Here is a 20,202-nt window from a genome sequence, read left to right as displayed (position 1 = left end):
ATTTTAGCCTCCGATTTTAAATATAACGCTTTTTACAATGCCGATTGTTTCAAAGCAGCTTTACAGTGTTAACAGGAAAATAATGCAACAGAATTTGATTCGGCTGTACAGCTGCTCTGGTGACAACGGTGATGTTATCCAGCTAATTTCAATTATCATGGCGGCAGTGGCTCAGTGGTTCATGTAGGTTGTCTACAAACTGGAAGGTTGGTGGTTCGATCCCCGGTTCCACCTGACCAAGTGCCGAGGTGTCCATGAGCAAGACACCTAACCCCAGCTGCTCCTGATGAGCTGGATGGCGCCTTGTATGGCTGACACCGCCATCGGTGTGTGAATGAGTGTACGAATGGGTGAATGTGAGACAATTGTAAAAGCGCTTTGGATGGCCGTAGGTCTGTTAAAAGCGCTATATAAATGCAGTCCATTTACCATAATATAATGTCAATGCGGGTAGATCGGTAATATAGTTGAAATTTAGTGTCCCCAACTGAGCAAGCCAAGCCAAAGGCGACAGTCGCAAGAAACCAAAACTCTTTCAGGGCCAGAATGGAGAAAAAAAACTTGGGAGAAACCAGGCTCAGTCGGTTGCCAGTTCTCCTCTAGCTGAAAAACAAACAGTGTATGATTATAATTCTGGCAACATTGCAGGTCTTAAGTCATATTAGGTAAATAGATATTCGTAAGATTGTTCGAAAGATTGGAGTCGTCATGCCGGAGACAGGTTTATTGAGGATGCAGTTTCGACAAGGCAATTTCAGGGGGAGTCTAATTGACACGGTCTCTGCAGACACTTCAGGGTCATGCGTTGGTCATGTGTTGGTCATGTCTGGGCGCAGGTCCACCATCTGATCTGGATACGGCCCGGATCCGGCTGACTGCAGTAAACCTCGGGATAAAACAGAGAGACTATCATTAGCGTAGATGCCGTTCTTCTGATGATGTCACGAGTACATCAGGTGTTATGGGAAGTGTTCCCGGTTCCGGCTGACCTAGTTAATGTAGCCTAACAATCATTTCATTGAAAAAGTGTTTTATGTGTATGCCATAGTGAAGAGATGTGTTTTTAGTCTAGATTTAAACTGATAGAGTGTGTCTGCTTCCCGAACAATGCTAGGAAGAGTTCCAGAGTTTAGGAGCTAAATAGGAAAAGGATCGAGCGCCTGCAGTTGATTTGGATATTCTCGGTATGATCAACTGGCCAGAGTTTAGAGAGCACAGTAGACGTGATGGAGTATAATGTGTTAAGAGCTCGTTCAAGTATTGGGGAGCTAAACCATTTAGTGCTTTGTAAGTAATAAGTAAGATTTTAAAATGTATGCAATGTTTAATAGGCAGCCAGTGCAGTGTTGACAGAACTGGGCTAATATGGTCACACTTCCTGGTTCTAGTAAGAACTCGAGCTGCTGCGTTTTGGACCAGCTGGAGTTTGTTTATTAAGCGAGCAGGGCAACCACCCAGTAGAGCATTACAATAATCTAGCCTTGAGGTCATGAACGCATGAACTAACTGTTCAGCATTTTGCATTGAGAGCATGTGCCGTAATTTAGATATATTTTTAAGATGGTCGAATTTTACAGATGCTAGAAACGTGGCTTTCAAACGAAAGATTGGTATCAAAGAGCACACCCAGGTTCCTCACTGACGACGAGGACTTGACAGAGCAGCATCAAGTGTTAGACAGTATTCTAAGTTACTAGCTTTTTTGTCCAATAATTAAAAATTCAGTTTTTTCCGAATTGAGTTGCAGGAAATTACTGGTCATCTAATGTTTTATATCAGCTATGCATTCCGTTAATCTTGTGAATTGGTAAGTTTCGTCAGGGTGTGAACAAATATAGAGCTGAGTATCGTCAGCATAACAAGGAAAACTAACGCCATGCTTCCTAATGATATCTCCCAGTGGTAGCATGTACAGGGTGAAGAGCAGCGGTCCTAGAACTGAGCCCTGCGGTACTCCATACTGAACTTGTGATCGGTGTGACATCGCTTAATTTACTGCTACAAACTGATAACGGTCACATAGGTATGATTTAAACCATGCCAATGCAATTCCACTAATGCCTACATCATTTTCGAGTCTATTCAAAAGAATGTTGTGGTCGACAGTATCAAATGCAGCGCTAAGATCGAGTAACACTAATAGATAGATACAGCTACGATCGGATGATAAGAGTAAATCATGTGTAACTCTGATGAGAGCAGTCTCAGTGCTATGATACGGTCTAAATCCTGACTGGAAATCCTCACAGATACCATTTCTTTCTAAAAAGGAACATAATTGTGAAGACACTGCCTTTTCAAGTATTTTTGAGAGAAAGGGTAGATTTGAGATTGGCCTGTAATTGACTAATTCTGTAGGATCAAGATGCGTTTTTTTAATAAGTGGTTTAATAATAGCCAATTTAAAAGTTTTCGGTACATATCTTAATGACAAAGATGAATTAATGATATTAAGAAGAGTTTCTATGACTTCTGGTAGCATTTCTTTTAATAGCCTAGTCAGTACAGGGTCGAGCATGCATGTTGTTGATTTTGATGATTTAACGAGTTTAGAATCAGAATCAGAAACAGAAAGAGCTTTATTGCACAAGGATTTTTTTTTGGTGCTGAAGCTTCCAGTGCACATATACAATATAAACATAACAAGAACATAGTTCAAATTCTAAGAATAAAAATATGAAAATAGTATAAAAAATATAAGGTTACAGTTACGTTTCTTAGTCAAAATTTAGCCAATTCTTCTTCTCCTATAGCAGTGAATGAGTGTGTGTGTGTGTGTGTGTGTGTGTGTGTGTCTTCCCCATAGCAGTGAATGAGTTTAATTTTTCCTCAGTGCCACACTACAATGCTCTGTCTGATGTGATACTGTAGTAGACGGCTCCATGAGTGTGTGTGTGTGTGTGTGTGTGTGTGTGTGTGTGTGTGTGTGTGTGTGTGTGTGTGTGTGTGTGTGTGTGTGTGTGTGTGTGTGTGTGTGTGTGTGTGTGTGTGTGTGTGTGTGTTTGTGTGTGTGAGTGTGTGAGTGTGTGAGTGCGAGTGTGCTCGTTGCAGTGTTGGGGAGTAGTTAACTACAAGTAGCTAAGCTACTAACTTAACTGCATTTTTCAGTAGCTCAGTTACTTTTGAAACAATGTAGCTTTTCCAGTAGCTAACTACTTTTTCCAGCAAGTAGCGGACTATCCCTATAATTAAGGTGTTTAATTATGTTCATTCAAACGTGATGCACATCAGGGCTGTTTTTAAAGTCCACCTCGAGTGTAGTGCAGATCACTTTTACCTTTGAACGGGTTGAGGAAGAAAACGCCGTGTTTTGCGGGCTGCATAGGTCCTCCGAACCCTCAGCAGGTGCTCCGCACGCGGCCTTCATCAAACCGCGGCTCCGCCTTCAAAGAGCCGCCACAGCTGGAGCTCATTAACAGGGCACATGACAAGGGCCAGGCGCGCCACCGCCTCTCCTCCGGACACTTTGAAGTTCCTTCAGACGGGCAGCAGGACTGTTTACATCAAAGCACCCCGTACCTGATACCAACGAAAACACAGAAAATTTTCATTTGTAAACTAAGCGTTTACACAACACCGCTTTCAACTAAAAACGCAAAACTTTTTATGGTTTTGGTCTTCTTTTTTGTTTTACACGGCATCGTCGTTTTGAGGGCCTGGAAATGCAAACTTTTGAACGTTTTTGAAAACGAAACCATTATTGTCTCCGAGTAGACTACAAACACGCAAATCTGTGAAAACCATTATCGCCACGCTTTTGTGTTCATACCCAAGCGATTTGAACGTGCAAATTCACTCCCTGACAGTAAAAACCAAAATTATACATGCACATGCACTGACAACCTTATAAACATTTACAATGCTATCCAGATTCTGTAATTTCAGTCAAATGTAGGCTGTTTTCGCTGTGCATAAAACATACAATACGCTTTAAATGATTACTCGTTTATGTAAATATGCATTACATTAATGCGAAGACAAGATGATCAAACTGTTTTGGGGGAAACTAATAAATCATACACCCGTCACAGCATTTCTATGTTTAAAGTTTATGGCACGCCCATCTCGGGAATTTGGGTATCAAAATAGTTTCCGAACTTCCCAGTGGTAAACATGACATCAGAGGACGTTATTTTCAGAGGCGTATTTATGATAATTCTGATGGCACGTGAAGGCAGCTTCTGTGTTCATACCCAAGTGATTTGAACGTGCAGCTTCACTCCCTGACAGTAGATGGCACTTCTGATTTGATTGCAGATGGAAACTCACCATCGAAACAATTCCTCTCCATAACAATTCCCTCTAATGGAGGTTTTTGTAGTCGCTGTGGTGTTTGTCAAAGTTCTTTGTGTTCAGACACCAAACCAGCAGCTCTACATTATTTAATTCACCAATTGACCTTTCGTACTAACCCCACCTCCCGCTGACCATAGCTTGATTCCCAAGGAACAGCGGCCGTTTGGACACACATAGGGGGCGACCAAGGGCTAACGGGACTAGCGGTTCGGGGCCCTTTGGTACGAACGGGAGCTGAAGAACACAAAGACGTCCCACTTCCCAATTACGTAGTGGGCGCCAAATAACTGGCCCACAGACATTTCTATGCAAATTAAGCACTCAAATGACTTGAAAGCCACATGAACGTGTTTGGTTCATTATGCCAAGTACAGTAGATATGTTTTCATGTGTAAAAATTTATATTAAATGTTAAATATCATCTATAAATACTGTGTCCGTGGACCAGTTATTTGGCGGCCACTACAGAAATGGGACGTGGTACGTCTTTGTGTTTCCAGCTCCCGTTCGGCTCTGGAAGGTACTAGTGCCACCAGACTTGCGCTCCTGTCTACGTCTTGATGCCCTCTATCAGAATCCAGAGTTTGGAGAAGATTGGAGAAAAAATATTTAAAATAAATAAATAAATCATCATAAAAAATTAATCTGAATTCTCGGAAACTTTGTCATGATTTCTAGGAAAGATTATCACATATGGTGAAGTACACCGCAAGTCTGGTGGCCCTAGAGTCTTCCAGAGCTCAACGGGAGCAATAAAACAAAGACATCCCACTTCCCAATTACGTAGTGGGTGCCAAATAACCGGTCCACGGACAATGCCATTTCTATGCAAATTAAGCGCTCAAATGACTTGAAAGTTAGATGAACGTGTTTGGTTGAGTGTGCCAATTACAGTAGAGGTGTTTTAATGTATACAATTTGACAATAAATGTTAAATATCATCTATAAACACTGTTTCCGTGGACCAATTATATGGCGGCTCTAAATAAATGGGAAATGGGACGTCTTTGTGTTTTCGGCTCCCGTTCGTACGCGGAGGCCCCGAATGACTTGAAATTTAGCACGGTGGCTCATGGGGGCTCCCCGAACAGCATAGTGTAAGGGCCCGGCTCCAGAACGCAGGGTACAATTAATACAACTTCGTAGAGCTTCACGCTTCGGGGACCAGAGTCGGGGGCCCCCCGAGAGAGGCGGAATCCCGAGTCTCGAGGAGCCATGAACTTTTGTCTCCGAATGGGGGCGGTCCGTAAAATTAGCAGGTAATCGGACAAACAGCGTGTCCGTGGGATTGGGGCGTGGCCTGAGAGCGGTTAGGGGGGTCACCTGATAATTTGCCCGATATAGCGGGTAATCGGACAAATAGCGTGTCCGTAGGATGGGGCGTGGCCTGGGAGCAGTCAGGGGGTGTCACCTGATCATTTGCTCGATATAGCGGGTAATCAGACAAATAGCATGTCCGTGGGATGGGGGCGTGGCCTGGGAGCGGTCAGGGGAGTCACCTGATCATTTGCTCGATATAGCGGGTAATCGGACAAATAGCAGGTCCGTGGGATGGGGGCGTGGCCTGAAAGCAGTCGGGGGTGTCACCTGATCATTTGCCCGATATAGCGGATGATAGTGCAAATAGCGGATTCATGGGACGGGGGCGTGGCCTGGGAGCGGTCAGCGGTGGGTCATTGGTCCACTATAGAGGGTAATCGGGCATATAACGGTTTCGTGGGAAAGAGGGAATCGCAAAGTGACCATTCACAGATTATTTGAATGGCCCAGGAGCCTGTCCGATTAATCCAGGACTGGGACGGTGATTCAGCCACACTGTGGATGAAGGCGGTATTGCCTCTGGGGGCCTCGAACTCCCGTTCGCTCCCGAACCAGGCAGGGACGTTTCGGCCGTAGGGGGAGCGCGCCAAAAAATTTCTGCTGACCAGCGCGCAGCAACCGCGACCCTATGTCTATGGACCCGCTCCCCGATTACGAATCGGACATTTCTGCGGCTTTGGTACTACCTCTTCGTGTACTTGCTTCCTCTTCGGTACAATGTGTGCATCAATGTCTTGTGTTTTAGCGCCACCAAGTCGTGTTTTACTGTAACTTCAGCAGCTTCAGGCATGTGAACAAATGCGGTAATCTCATTGGTCCGCCAGTTTTTAACACAGCGCGTCAAACCAAAAACCTGAGGCGTTTTTTTTTTTTAATTACACTTTTACGTCTGCCGTTTTGCGCGTCGGCGTGCACACTCACATTGGCACCCTTTGTTTAGTCACGAGTAGGGATGCAACGATTATAGATTTTGTTGGTACGATTATAGTCTGAGGAATAATCACGGTTTCACGATTATCACGATTATTATGCAGTCATTCATTTTTACAAAACTACTAATGTATAAAACCACATGAACACTCATTAGATTTTAAAGTGTTATTTATTGCTGACTTTTGAAATAGAAAGAACACAGAAGCCAAAAACTACAGCACAAAATAATAATCAAAATCTACATTCCTTTTGGACTTGGGGTAGAGAACTTGGAAATTATGGTAAAAAAGGATTCTGCAACAGTTGGTTGTTGAACTGCAGCTACAGCACCACCAGTCTTAAAAACAGCTAAAAGAGCATAAGAAAAATGAAAATAAATAATCCATACAAAGATGAACTTTGACTGGACTTAATAACTAAATGACTATGAGTAATGACTTAAGTTGATTTTCAATATTTGATTACATTAACGATTATATTTCTATAATATTTAAGTATTATTATTAATATAAAACTAATATTAACTTTAGGGGGAATAAACTGAAATGTTATTGTCATTAATATGTAGTCATTTTAACGATCTTTTTTAATAATTCATCTAATTTTACATGTGGCTTGAGAAAAGCATGTCTATTATATAGGTTTGTCTGTTTGAAGTTTTAGTAAAAATTATGGAAAGAAACATCTCATGTTATACGCTAGGGGGCGCTATTATGCATCTTCTGAAATGGTGCCGACAGATCAAAACAGACGAAGAAGAAGAAAGAAAAGAACTCACATGCAAGCAGATGCATACGTAAAATAACGCAATCATCAACATTAAACAGCATCTAAATCAAAACGTCCTAATGTTACTGAATACAATGCCAGGATGAGCTCCGGGGTGTTGATGGACTCGATCTACTCCATCTGTGTTTGATCATCGCTCTGAATCTGATCTGTATGTAAACGTGATTTTCTCAGCTTTATGCTTAAAATGTTGCTTTTTTTTTTAATGAGACGTGCCCACATTCAAGTGTTGATTAAAAAGGATTGCATTAAGTGATGATCCCGCTGGTGCTGCATCCCTCTGCCGTAGTTAATCTACGGTAGTAAAGCAGTAGCCTCCGTGTCTCCGATAAGCACGTCACTTTAACTGGCGTGCCGTTGGTGTAACCTTGTTTTCATTCCGTACAACAGAAACACGGTGTAGTGGAACCTTTACGATTCATTAACCGTGACGTTTTTAAGCGCGGTTAATCGTGAAACCTGTTAATCGCTGCATCCCTAGTCACGAGGTGTTAAACGTTGGCAATAAGTGTGCAATAATTGTGTGAACAAGACTGTAAAAAAAGATGGACGCCACACCTTCACTCAACATTCATTGCAGAAAAGTGAAGCCGCCAATGTCCAAATATGGCGCTGATATCTGAGCCCGAGCACAGTACTGAGCGTGAAGTGGAGCCGCGGTATCAAGGCCTCACACACACTCCTATGTCGGTGTGAATTAAACAGTTATGGAAAAATAGAAATTAAAGTTAAAGCTCCAATCTTCTCCAGAAGTTCCCGAAAATTGTCCCTTCATTGACCACTTCGCACAAAGAAACTGTCAATCATGACGTCACACCCCCTGCTTTTATAGCATCAAATAACTGAAACCAAACTGGTTTAAAAAACAAACACTTGAACTTACATCAGCGTGATATAAACTACCTAAAATGACAGAAACCATCTTTAGAAAAAATTAATTCGAAGTGCAATTTGATTGTTTAGTTTGTCTCACGTGCCATTACATTACATGGAGAGGTTTGACATTGCCAGGTCTGTGCAACTAAAGTAGCCCAATGTGATTTTCTCCATCGGGCGGCCGAATTCTCCACTGAATTTGTATGTCTGGGGGGTGTTTTGAGGGTGTTGGACTCATTCTTCAGTGCAGGACCTCTCAAGCTCCATGAGGCTGCATGGGGAGCGTCGACCATGTTCAGATCTCTCCAGAGATGTTCAATCGGGTCTGGGCTTTGGCTGGGCCACTCAAGGACATTCCCAGAGTCGTCCCGTAGCCACTCCTGTTTTATCGTGGCTATGCTTCAGGTCTTTGTCCTGTTGGAAGATGAACCTTCACCCCAGTAGGGCTGGGCACCGAAACGGCGATACTTTTATGGTATCGAACGAAAAACTCAGATACTATGAGTATCGAAAAATGATTTATCTTTCCGTGCCAAATTTCAATTCCAAAAGCCAAGTGGCTGTGTGAGCCTGTAGCATACTTGCGTGCAAGGACCTAAAGCACCGGCGATTGGCTGTCCACCACCACGTGACGGGGTAGTCTCGCAGTCACACAACACAAGTGTGTTTGTTTTTTCCTCATGTGTTTTACCGTGTTGTTTTAAAATACCAAAGAGCTCTAAAGTGTGGCTACACTTTATAACAGTGGATGCCGAATCAGCAAATTGCAACGTTTGTAAAAAGAGTATTGCAACCAAAGGTTGGCAATACCACCAATTTAGTGAAGCACTTGACCATGCACGGGATCAATATTAAGGCAGAAAGTTGCACGGTATTCGACTGTAAATAGATGGAACCAGAGGAGCCTTTCACCTCATCGCAGTCAAACCAGCCCCCGTCAACATCATCTGGCATTTCTGGGATTGTAGCAGGTAAGATAGGTCACCTTTTTTAGCGAACAGAAGTTAAAGTAATTGTTTACGCTAACACGAGTAGGGTTGCCACCTTCAGTGTGGCAAAATAAGGGACACCCATTAAGGTTACACATTTTAGAAATACTTGACAGATAAGTGTAATTTCACTACTTAAACCGAATGCATCCCCATGACGTTGACTACCACTTTATGTATGTTAGTTTGTGCTGCTAGTCGGTTGCTGTAGCGTTAGCGCTGTCTATTTCCCCCTTCACATTAGTCTCTGCACCGGTCCACCCTGATGTTAGGAATAGGAAGACAATGCCAGAAAGTGTCAATCCCTTCACACTGGGAAAATGTCCAAGCAAAGACGAGATCAGTGCCAAAGAGCAGTTACAGAGTTTATTGTTAAAGGTTTGCTACCTTTTTCGACAGTGGAGGTGAGCAAGCTATTGATATAAAGGGAGTTTTTTAAAAAGGTAGTTCGCCAATATAGCCTCTTTTAGCCTGCCTGGGTGACATATTTTACTGTTATTGTCAGTAAAAAAGATTAAACCATTATATTGTTAATGTTTTGTGCTCTAATGTCAATTATAGGGAGATGATAAGCACCTTAAACCCCCAGTATCAGTCCCCCAGCAGAGACCTGCTGTCAAATGCATTTATTCCTGCATTGTATGCAGTAGAAATAGGAAATCTGAAGAGAAAGTTGCAAGTTGTGGCTGATGTGGCGGTGACTGCTGATGGGTGGACCAGTGTGGCTCAAGACCACTATTTGACCGTTACAGTCCACTATGTGAAAAAAGGTTTCATGAAGAAGAAAGTACTCCATACAAGGGCAGTCTACACGTCCCAGACAGGGGGAGACATAGCAGAGGAAATAGGAGAAAATCTGGATGAATTTGAAATAAAGCACAAAGTTGTAGCCATCACTGTAGACAATGCAGCAAACATGGATGTGGCAGTGAAAAAGATGAGCATAATAAAGATTGGCTGCTTTGCTCACACACTAAACATTGCTGCTCAAAAACTGTACAATGTGCCCTCCGTTTCAAGGTGGGCAGGAAGGATCCGTGCAATGGTGGTCTGGTTGAAGAGGTCTAGCCTGGCTAAACCTGTCTTAAAGGAAAAGCAGAAACTTCTCGGTAAGTAGAAATCAAAATACGCTAAATTTAACTTGTCTTGGTCAGAGGTGGACAGTAACGAAGTAGATTTACTTGAGTACTGTACTTAAGTACACTTTTTGAGTAGCTGTACTTTACTTAAGTATTATTTTTTAGGGAAACTTTTACTTTAACTTCACTACATTTGAAAGACTACTTTTTACTCCACTACATTTCTATCAAAGTCCTCGAAGTCGAAAGTCATTTCTGTAGCAGCTTTGCAAGTCAGTGGATGATTGTATTCTTTTTTGAACATTAATTAGTTTATAGCAAAAATGGAAGAAGACGGTTCCTCTGTGCAGTTGTGTGCACCCATGGCCATACTTATAAAGTACGTTTCAGTTCCCCTTCGAGGGAACTCGAACTGCGTCAACGTGATGACACTTTGGGGAACGCCCCTCGCGTAAAGCGTCTGAAGAAATAGTAGAATCAGCCCAATCCTATTGGTGTTGCGTGATGATGTAGTATGTGACGGCATACCCGGAAGATACAAAGAGACGTCTGAACACAACAGAGATAGCTTTTTGCTCTTCAGCGTCAAACTATGGCGAGCGAGCGATTCAGGTTGTCTGTGCCTCCGTGTCTGCGCTACATTACGGGCACGGACACACATCAACTTTGTGTGCAGTGTCTTGGCTCTTGAGGGAGCGGCCTGCGGTGATTGTGAACTGCTGCCGCTGAGAGTGCTGCGCTCGCGGCTGGCCGTCTTTGAGGAGACCGGCCAGCCTTGTGAGCCCTGCGGTTCTGGGCCTGCGTCTGTTGAGGCAGCGCGGCACCGTAGATTGTGGGGATATGGGACTGCTGAGGCATCTTCCCTATCCACCTCTGACAATTCCGATCTCCTCCCGCCCCGTGTGGAAGCCCGCGATACGGCTTCTTCCCGCGGGGCGGAGGGTCCGGGTCTAAGGCTGTCTGACTCCGAGGAGTCAGACGCTTTGGGAATCGAGGCGGATGATGTGGGGCCTTCACCACCCCACACGCCCGCTATGGAGGAGCTTGAGGAGGTTTTAACCCACGCCGTGGGCAAGCTTAGTTTAGATTGGCCACAGGAAATAGTGGACATCCAGCCGCCATCTAAGCTGAATGAACGCATTTTCAGGCATCGGGTTCAGCCTCCACAGCGGGGCCTTCCTTTCTTCCCCGATTTACACAACGAGTTGTGTAGATCGGGGGAGAAACCCTTCTCAGCCCGTTTATCTAATTCCCCGGTGCTGGATTTTGCCAATGTGCTGGGGACGGCTGAGTTGGGTTATGCAGCGTTGCCACAGGTTGAAGAGGCGCTTGCAGGCCACCTCTCACTCGGGGCCGCTGCATCATTGAAGGCCCCGACGCTGCCCACTAAACCTTGCTGCGATACCTCCAGGTTGGTTGGCAGGGCTTTTACTGCGGTAGGTCGCCCTGCTGGTTGTCTGCACACCATGGCGGTTCTGCAGGCATACCAAGCCGACCTCCTCAAAGAGCTGGATGAGGGCGAGGGACCGTCCCCAGATGATGTCACCGAGCTCCGGAAGGCGACAGATTTGTCTCTCCGCATTAACAAGGAGACGGCCCGCGCTGTGGGCCGCTCTATGGCTGGTCTGGTGTGCGTTGAGAGATATCTCTGGCTGACGCTGTCGGGAATCAAGGAGAGGGAGAAACCCTCTCGATGCCCCGATCTCGCCTTCTGGCCTCTTCGGCGGTGCAGTTGATACCGTCGTCGAGAGGTTTCAGGAGGCGAGGAAGCAGTCAGCCGCCTTCCAGAGGTTCATTCCTCGCCGCTCGGGCTCCTCGGCGAGAGCAGTCCCGAGTGGGCAGCCCGGGTCTTCATCCAGCTCCTCGCCCCGCGAGGTGCAAAGGTAGATTGTCGCCTCCCGCGCCCCTCCTGAGGGAGCTTGGCAAAGGAGACGGCGCTCTCGCAGAAAGCCTTCTCAGCCTAAGGGCGACCTGAGGGACGTCATCCAGGCTAAGAAGGCTCCCAAGCGGTCCTAGCTTCGGCAGGGCCGCTGAGAGCTGTCCCCCACAGGGTGGAATGATCAAGGTCGTTTCCACCCTGGGGCTCTCGATGCTGCATTCCCGCCGTCCTGTTCCAGTCGCCTCTAGTAAGACCTGCGACAGTCCAGCAATCGCGTGCGCCCGCCGGATCTCTTCCCCAACTTCAGGGGGTTGGGGAGGAGGCTCGGTTAACGCCCGAGACTGTCCTTGAGAGGCTAGTTCCCTTAGTAGATTATCTCTGCGCATGGTCATGCCTTCCGGGTATATCTGCGTGGGCCCTGCGTACTGTGGAACGGGGTTACAGGCTGCAGTTCGGTTTCCCTCCCCCGAAATTCAACGGGGTGGTCCGGACTGTGGTCGGCCCAGGGCAGGTGCGAGTGATGGAACAAGAAGTACGCTCCCTGCTGGTCAAGGAGGCTATAGAACGTATTCCTCCTCCAGACAGGGAGACCGGGTTCTACAGCCAGTACTTCATAGTTCCCAAGAAGGATGGTGGGTTGCGTCCGATAATAGATCTCAGGTATCTGAACCGGTCTCTGAGGAGATACAGTTTCAGGATGCTCACAATTCCAGCCATCGTGAGTCAGATCCAGTTCGAGGACTGGTTTGTCACGATAGATCTGAAGGACGCATACTTCCATGTCTCCATCCTTCCATCTCACAGGAAGTTCCTGCGGTTCGCTTTCGGGGGCGAAGCGTACCAGTATCGGGCTCTTTCCCCTCGCATCCTCACGAAGTGTATGGATGCAGCACTGGCTCCGTTGAGACTCCAGTGCATCCGTATACTCAATCGATGATCAGCTAAAATTCACTGACCACATTACTGCAACAACCCGGTCCTGCAGATTTGCATTATACAACATTAGGAAGATTAGACCCTTCCTATCTGAGCAGACCACACAACTCTTGGTCCAAGCTCTTGTTCTCTCCAGACTGGACTACTGTAATGCTCTTCTAGCAGGCCTTCCGGCATGCACTATCAAACCCTTGCAACTGATCCAGAATGCAGCGGCGAGGGTGATCTTTAACGAGCCGAAGAGAGCACACGTCACGCCTCTCTTCATCAGACTCCACTGGCTACCAATAGCCGCTCGCATCAAATTCAAGGCACTGGTACTCGCCTTCAAAGCAACCACTGGCTCTGCACCAATTTACCTTAACTCGCTTGTTCAGACATACACACCCTCCAGGAGTTTGCGTTCTACCAGTGAACGACGCCTTGTGGTGCCATACCAGAGAGGCATGAAATCACTGTCACAGACCTTTTCCTGGACCGCCCCCACCTGGTGGAATGACCTGCCTATCTCAATTCGAGCAGCCGAGTCTGTAGCCATTTTCAAAAAACATCTAAAGACGCATCTCTTCCAGCAGCACCTGACCAATCAAGAATAGCACTTAACATTCTATTCATTTTTCTGTCTGTCTAATTTATTTAAATAAAAAAAAATAAAAAATAAAAAATCCTGTGTGTTCTGTGTTAGATTAACTGAGACTTGTTACAGCACTTGCATACTGTAGCCTCTGACTGTTGTAGTTGCTTCTATTGCTCTCATTTGTAAGTCGCTTTGGATAAAAGCGTCTGCTAAATGACAATGTAAATGTAAATGTAAATGATATTGACGACTGGCTCATTCTGGATCAGTCGCACGATATGGCAGTTCGACATCGAGATGTCGTTCTAGCCCACATAAGGTGCCTGGATCTGAGACTCAACACGAAGAAGAGCGTGTTGACGCCCTCCCAGAGGACTACGTTCCTGGGGGTTGTGTGGGATTCAACGCTGATGCGGGCACAGCGGTCCCCCGCACGCGTAGAGTCCATACTGGCGATGGTCTCGAGAGTAAAGCTGGGCCGCAGCCTCACTGTGAAGCAGTTTCAGAGACTGCTGGGTCTCATGGCAGCAGCGTCCAACGTGATACTGTTTGGCCTGCTCCACATGAGACCCCTCCAGTGGTGGCTGAGAACCAAGGGGTTTTCCCCCAGGGGAAATCCTTTCCGTATGATCAGGGTAACGCGCAGATGCCTTCGTTCCCTCATCATATGGAAGAAACCTTGGTTCCTGTCCCAGGGGCCAGTGTTGGGAGCGCCCTGTTGCCGGAAATCCGTTTCAACAGACGCTTCCCTCACTGGTTGGGGCCGGGTCACGGAAGGCCGCTTTTCCAGAGGTCTGTGGGGGACCCGGAATTCTTCCTGCCATATCAACTGCCTGGAAATGCTGGCGGTCTACAAAGCTCTGAGGAGCTTTCTCCCGGACCTCCACGGCCACCATGTCCTGATACGATTCGACAACATGTCGGTGGTATCGTATCTAAACCACCAGGGGGGCCTGAGGTCAAGCCCTCTTTGCAGACTGGCGCATCAGGTTCTCCTGTGGTCCCAGGGGAAGTTGTCATCCCTCAAGGCGATGTACATCTCCGGGGACCAAAACCAGGGATCAGACATCCTGTCGAGGCAGGGGCTGAGGCCCGGGGAATGGGGACTCCACCCCGAGGTGGTGGAAGGGCTTTAAAAGATACCAGATGATGAATAAGGGTCTTATCTAGCGAAACCATCAGTTTCTGTGAGAAACCGAGCAGTATTTATGCTATTAATTTACCTCTTAACAGACGAACGCGATCGTCTCTGAGCTCCGCCATAACTTCCGGAAAGTGAGGTCAAATTCGATCGTGGTCATAGATATATCGATAGTAGATCCCTCATTCTACTGATCTGTGCATCTACGTATACATCTATGACCACGATCATGTGGAGAAAAACCCTGGACTGTTTTCATCCAAAACCTTAATTTCTTTTCGACTGCAGAAAGAAAGACATGGACATCTTGGATGACATGGGGGTGAGGAAATTATCAGCAAAAGTTTATTTAAAAGTGAACTAATCCTTTAAGTACTTTTAAAAACAAGTACTTCTGTACTTTTACTTAAGTTTTTTACAACTTTCACTTGTAACGGAGTAATATTTGACCAGTAGTACTTTTACTTTCACTCGAGTAATGGAGTTGTGTACTTTGTCCAACTCTGGTCTTGGTTAAATTGTTTATTAAACGGTTTCCCCAAATGGATAACCAGTTTGACCCATCTGTCTCTCTCTGTAGGCCTTCCAGAACATGCAGTCATCTTGGATGTTAAGAACAGGTGGAATAGCCTCTTTCTAATGGTGGAGCGGTTCCTCAAGCAGTTTCCTGCCATCCAGGCAGCTGCCATGGACGCTCGGTTAAAGAGGACAATGGAGAAGGACAGGTATTTGAATTGGCTTAGTATCAGTGCTAAATATCTTTTGTTAAGAAGTTTAATCTTGTTAATGAAACTATGTGGACTGGAATTTTGAGACAGGAGCGAGTTACTGATGATGACTTCAGAAAAGCAGAGGCGTTTGTCAAAGTCATGAAGCCACTGTATACTTCAACACTTTGCATGTCTGCTGAAAGGATTCCAACATTGGGTCAGATTCTGCCCATCTTGGGGAAACTTGAGCACCACTTCACTATAAGTGCAGAGGACTCCACATTTACTCAGTGCATCAAAGAAAAAATCTGGGGTGATCTTTCAAAAAGATACCAAGTGAGTATCATAATCCTATTGATTTGTCAATTGTTTCCATAAGGTATACTCAGAAACCTAACTTCTATACTATGTTCTTGTCTTGCAGGAGGAGTGCATTCAACAGTTTTTGGAGGAAAACACTAGCCTGGATGCCAGCCGAACTTAGCCCCGCCCACAACATTTGAGGTCGGCAGTTCGGTCTGGACTCGATCCGTTGGGGAGCAACTATGCCTGAACAGAAGCTGTTCGGGACCAATCAAATTGTCAGGGCGGGCTTTAGACGATGATGGACAGATGATAAACAGTAACGCAAGCATCCACGTCACAAAAGAGCGCTTGGGTTGAATTTGTTCTAATCCTAAACGGAGAATTTGTTCGTATATGCATTCACCTTCACTACTTCTCTCAGAAATGATGATCGTGTTGGTAAGTAAACTCTGTGTATCCTTAAAATCTTTTTTACAACACCGGCAAACATCGTTTTCACTTACTTCTTCCAGCGCGCGTGCACAGGGTTGCCAAGTTTCAACAAAACCCGCCCAATTGCTACTCAAAACTAGCCCAAAACAAGCCCAATAGCTTTCCGGGGCGGGGGGTAAAATATGTGTTTTTTTGGCTGGGTTGCCTGGGTTCCTGGGTCTAAATATCACATAATTGGGGTCGCTTCAACCCGCGGACATGGAAAAACAGGCCGCAGTTTGGCAACACTGTGTGCAGTTGAGTTCTGTTGACATTTGACAACTAACGTTATGCGTCGCTCCATTGCTCTGATTGGTTGTAGGTCTATCCAAATGAGGTCTTTCCCGGTTCGGTTGAAACACGCCCCATAATCACAGCCCAACGGAGCAGTATCAGACTCATATTCTGACTAGAATTGAGTATGACGACGTCAGTCTAGGAAAGCACGGCCTTAGACCCAAGATTTAAGTCAAGAGTGGCAGCCGCAGATGCAGTGTGGGACAGAGTAGAGAAGGAGCTGATTAGTAGGGCCACCACACATCTGCTGTGTTTAATATTCTTATTACTGGTAATCGTTCTTCTCTTCCATTGTAAATCAAATCAATGTACATGATACCCGTGTTTCCATCAAATATAGAATAAAGGTGAAAGGACCCAGTCAATAAAGAGGCAGTAAGTGAAGATGGCTTATCTGATGAAGCTTGTGCAGCGCCAGTAGCAACACAGGTAAATATATACGGACATCATGTTTCTTCCTACTTCATTTTCAGAAGAAAATTAATATGTATGTATGTTTGAGTCCAGCTACCCAGTAATGTTGCCTTATTTTGTTTTTATCTTTTCTGTTTGTAGAAGCGGGCAAAGCTTTCTGCCCTTGAGGAGATTTTTGCAGAGGAAGACATGGTGATAGAAGAGCAAGACCAGCACCTCAGAGAAGATTCAGGAGGAGATACAGCTCTACAGAGGTTTGCCATGTACACTCTCCACAGTGAATCCAGCGACTTGGTGGTGGAGTATGAAGGACACACTGCCAATGCTATCCAGCTTGGCAGGCAGGTCCCTCTGTGTACAAGCCTCATCGACGCCCTCAGAGCGTACATTTTCCACTGCTGGGGACACCATTAGCCAGGAGCAGGCCTGTCTGCTACAAGAAAAACCAGACATGTTGATTTTTCTGGAGAAAAACTACTGAGCGGTTAATCACAAATGCAGTTTGATTTTGCACTAAAAAAAAATTTTTTACATTCCTTTGAATTTTAGTTGTTTCAATATTAGCCTGTACACAATGTAATTTGTTTATTTATTTATAATATGTTCATTAGGGCGGGTCAAAAAAAAAAAGATTTTTCGTAGATTAAAAAAAAATTCTCAAAGGGCAAGAATCGATTTTTTTCCCCATATTTATTTCGTAAAATTTGAACATAAAATTTACGTAAATCTAATTACTAGTCTTCTCCACTAGATGTCACCCTCTTATTGGCCTTGCGCGATGTTACAAAGGAGCGAGAGGCGCGCCTGTCATTCCTTCATTCAGTGCTTAAATAGCGCCTCACAAATGATAAATCAACAGTCAATAGAGTCAATAGACCGCGCAGGACCAATAATTCAAACCTAATAGCTTAGCCTATATTATAAACAGATTTCCTCAAATAAAAGTTAGTCCACATAAGTCAGCACATTAAGGTATTGTTAATTACCACGGCAACTACTTGTGTCCAGGTATGAACACGTTTCTCGTGTATGAAAAGTAACGAGCGGTGCAGAGGGAGGCTCATTCCCCGGCGGAGAGACAACCGAGCGGCGCGCCCCGCAAAGATAGCACCCATTCCCGGTTACAACCTCGATCCTCGAAAGGCCTTGTCAGGCACTACGATCGACACGAATTACAGACGGTTTCGCTGGCGCGTTTCCGAGATATAGCCGGTTAACGTTTCAACTGGTCAACTGTCAACTGATCCGTCCCCCCGATCACTATAACCAAGCCAGCGCATCGCGGTTCTCCGTCCCAGGGGTTTCCAGTCGATCCTGCCCGGTATCGCATATATGCTAGTCGCAAAGATAAAATCGAATGGCAATCGCCTGTAAGGAAAGCACGCAAATAACAGAGATAGTGACGAAATATAATGCACCATCCGGGGCATGAATCAAAGCTCAGACGCCTCTGGAGGAAAAAGCCTCCATAAAAACTAACAGAGTCTGAATGACGGTCGGCTAAATCGCAAGAAAAGCTTGCCCATTACTGAAAATTGCTGAAAATCATCCAATATCCTTTTTATAGGTTTTAGAATAAATATATAAAAATATCCATAAAAACAAAATTGTATGCATTTGAAATTTACAGATGGGTTCTCTTTTAATGTACCCAAGTTTACCTAAAATAAAGAGTTTAATTTACAGGTTTGTGGCTCTTAATTTCTTTTTAATTACCCACTTGTAAACTTGTTCACTGTTCTTTTTTTAGAAATCTAGTATTTGTATTTAATCTATATTCATTGAGTTGAATCGAAATCGAATCGGAACATCTGAATTGATACCCAGTCCTAATGTTCATGTTGTGGCAAAAAGGTTTCTTTTTTTGTTAATTTTGGCCAAGTTACGATTGATGCCAATCCTGAGTGTCTGCTGGAGCACCCCTATCCAAAAAGCACAACCAGTTTTATTAATAATGTTACTCTGAGTGAGAAGTGTTACCAGAATTTGTTTTAATTAAGGTGAAAAATAAAAGTTTTGTGTGAAATGGATTTTAAAACATATGATATCGAAAAAAGTATCGTTAGGAACCGGTATCGAAACTGAGGTATCGAAATTGGCACCGGAATGAAAGATTTTGAACAAAACCCAGCCCTACACCCCAGTCTGAGGTCCAGAGCGCTCTGGAGCAGGTCTTCATCAAGGATTCATCTTTCCCTCGATCCTGACCAGTCTCCCAGTTCCTGTGGCTGAAACACACCCCCACAGCATGATGCTGCCCCCACCATGATCACTGTAGGGATGGGATTGGCCAGGAGATGAGCGGTGCCTGGTTTCCTCCAGACATGAAGTTCAATCTGTTTCATCAGACCAGAGAGTCTGAGAGTCCTTGGATTCATGGCTGGGTTTGTGCTCTGCACTGTTAACTGTGGGACCTTATATTAGACAGGTGTGTGCCTTTCCAAATCACGACCAATCAGCTGAACTGACCACGGGTGGACTCCAGTCGAGCTGTAGAAACATCTCAGGATGATCAGTGGAAACAGGAGCACCGGAGCTCAATGAGTGTCACGGCAAAGGCTGGGAATACTGATGGACATGGGAATAAATTTGCAAAGATTTCAGAACCTCTTTCACGCTGTCATTATGGGGTATTGTTTGTGGAATTGAGGAAAATAATTAACTTAATCCATTTGGGAATAAGGCTGTGACATAACAACATGTGTAAGAAGTGAAGCGCAGAGTACTTCCCGGATGCACTGTACTATAGTAGGGGAGTATTTGGTTTCGGACGCAGTCATGGACTTAGAAACAGTTGATGTCAGAAAAGAAGAGAGAAACTCGATGGGCAATTATCTGTTTAATTGATGAAGGTTTGCATGAGTTATTGTTAAACTATTGAACTACTGCAGCCGGAGAATCCAAACGCTCTCGTCCTCCTGCGCTGACGTCACTTCTTACCTGAAAACAGTCAGAAAGAGTGAAAACACTTTATATTTCCTCTGTCTGAGGGGTCATGTGACACTGAAGACTGGAGTAATCATGATAAATTCAGCTTTGATCGCTTTATATTTGAAAGCCGATGACTAGTAGGGAGGTTAAGTGACTTTTGACTTCAAGTCATGATGCAAAGGTCCATAGAAATAAATTTGTCTTAAGACACAAGTGAGATCACATTTTGTAAGTTCAGAAAAATACCCAAATATATCC

The 20,202-nt window shown here is 44.9% G+C and overlaps 1 protein-coding gene across 1 annotated transcript in view; it reads right to left on the bottom strand.

The window, feature by feature from the left end:
• Positions 1 to 19,832: 19,832 nt before the first annotated feature.
• The window catches only part of aspscr1 (ASPSCR1 tether for SLC2A4, UBX domain containing), a 39,006-nt gene continuing 38,636 nt past the window's right edge, over positions 19,833 to 20,202 (bottom strand). Inside the window, exon 17 of the mRNA XM_079845198.1 lies at positions 19,833 to 19,953. Coding sequence (XP_079701324.1) covers positions 19,943 to 19,953 — 11 coding nt within the window. The 3' untranslated portion in view covers positions 19,833 to 19,942. The remainder of the gene's footprint in view (positions 19,954 to 20,202) is intronic.

This window comes from Gobio gobio (assembly GCF_949357685.1).
Source record: "Gobio gobio genome assembly, chromosome: 19".
In the NCBI taxonomy this organism is placed as follows: Eukaryota; Metazoa; Chordata; class Actinopteri; order Cypriniformes; family Gobionidae; genus Gobio; species Gobio gobio.
This window is presented reverse-complemented; position numbering and strand designations above follow the sequence as displayed.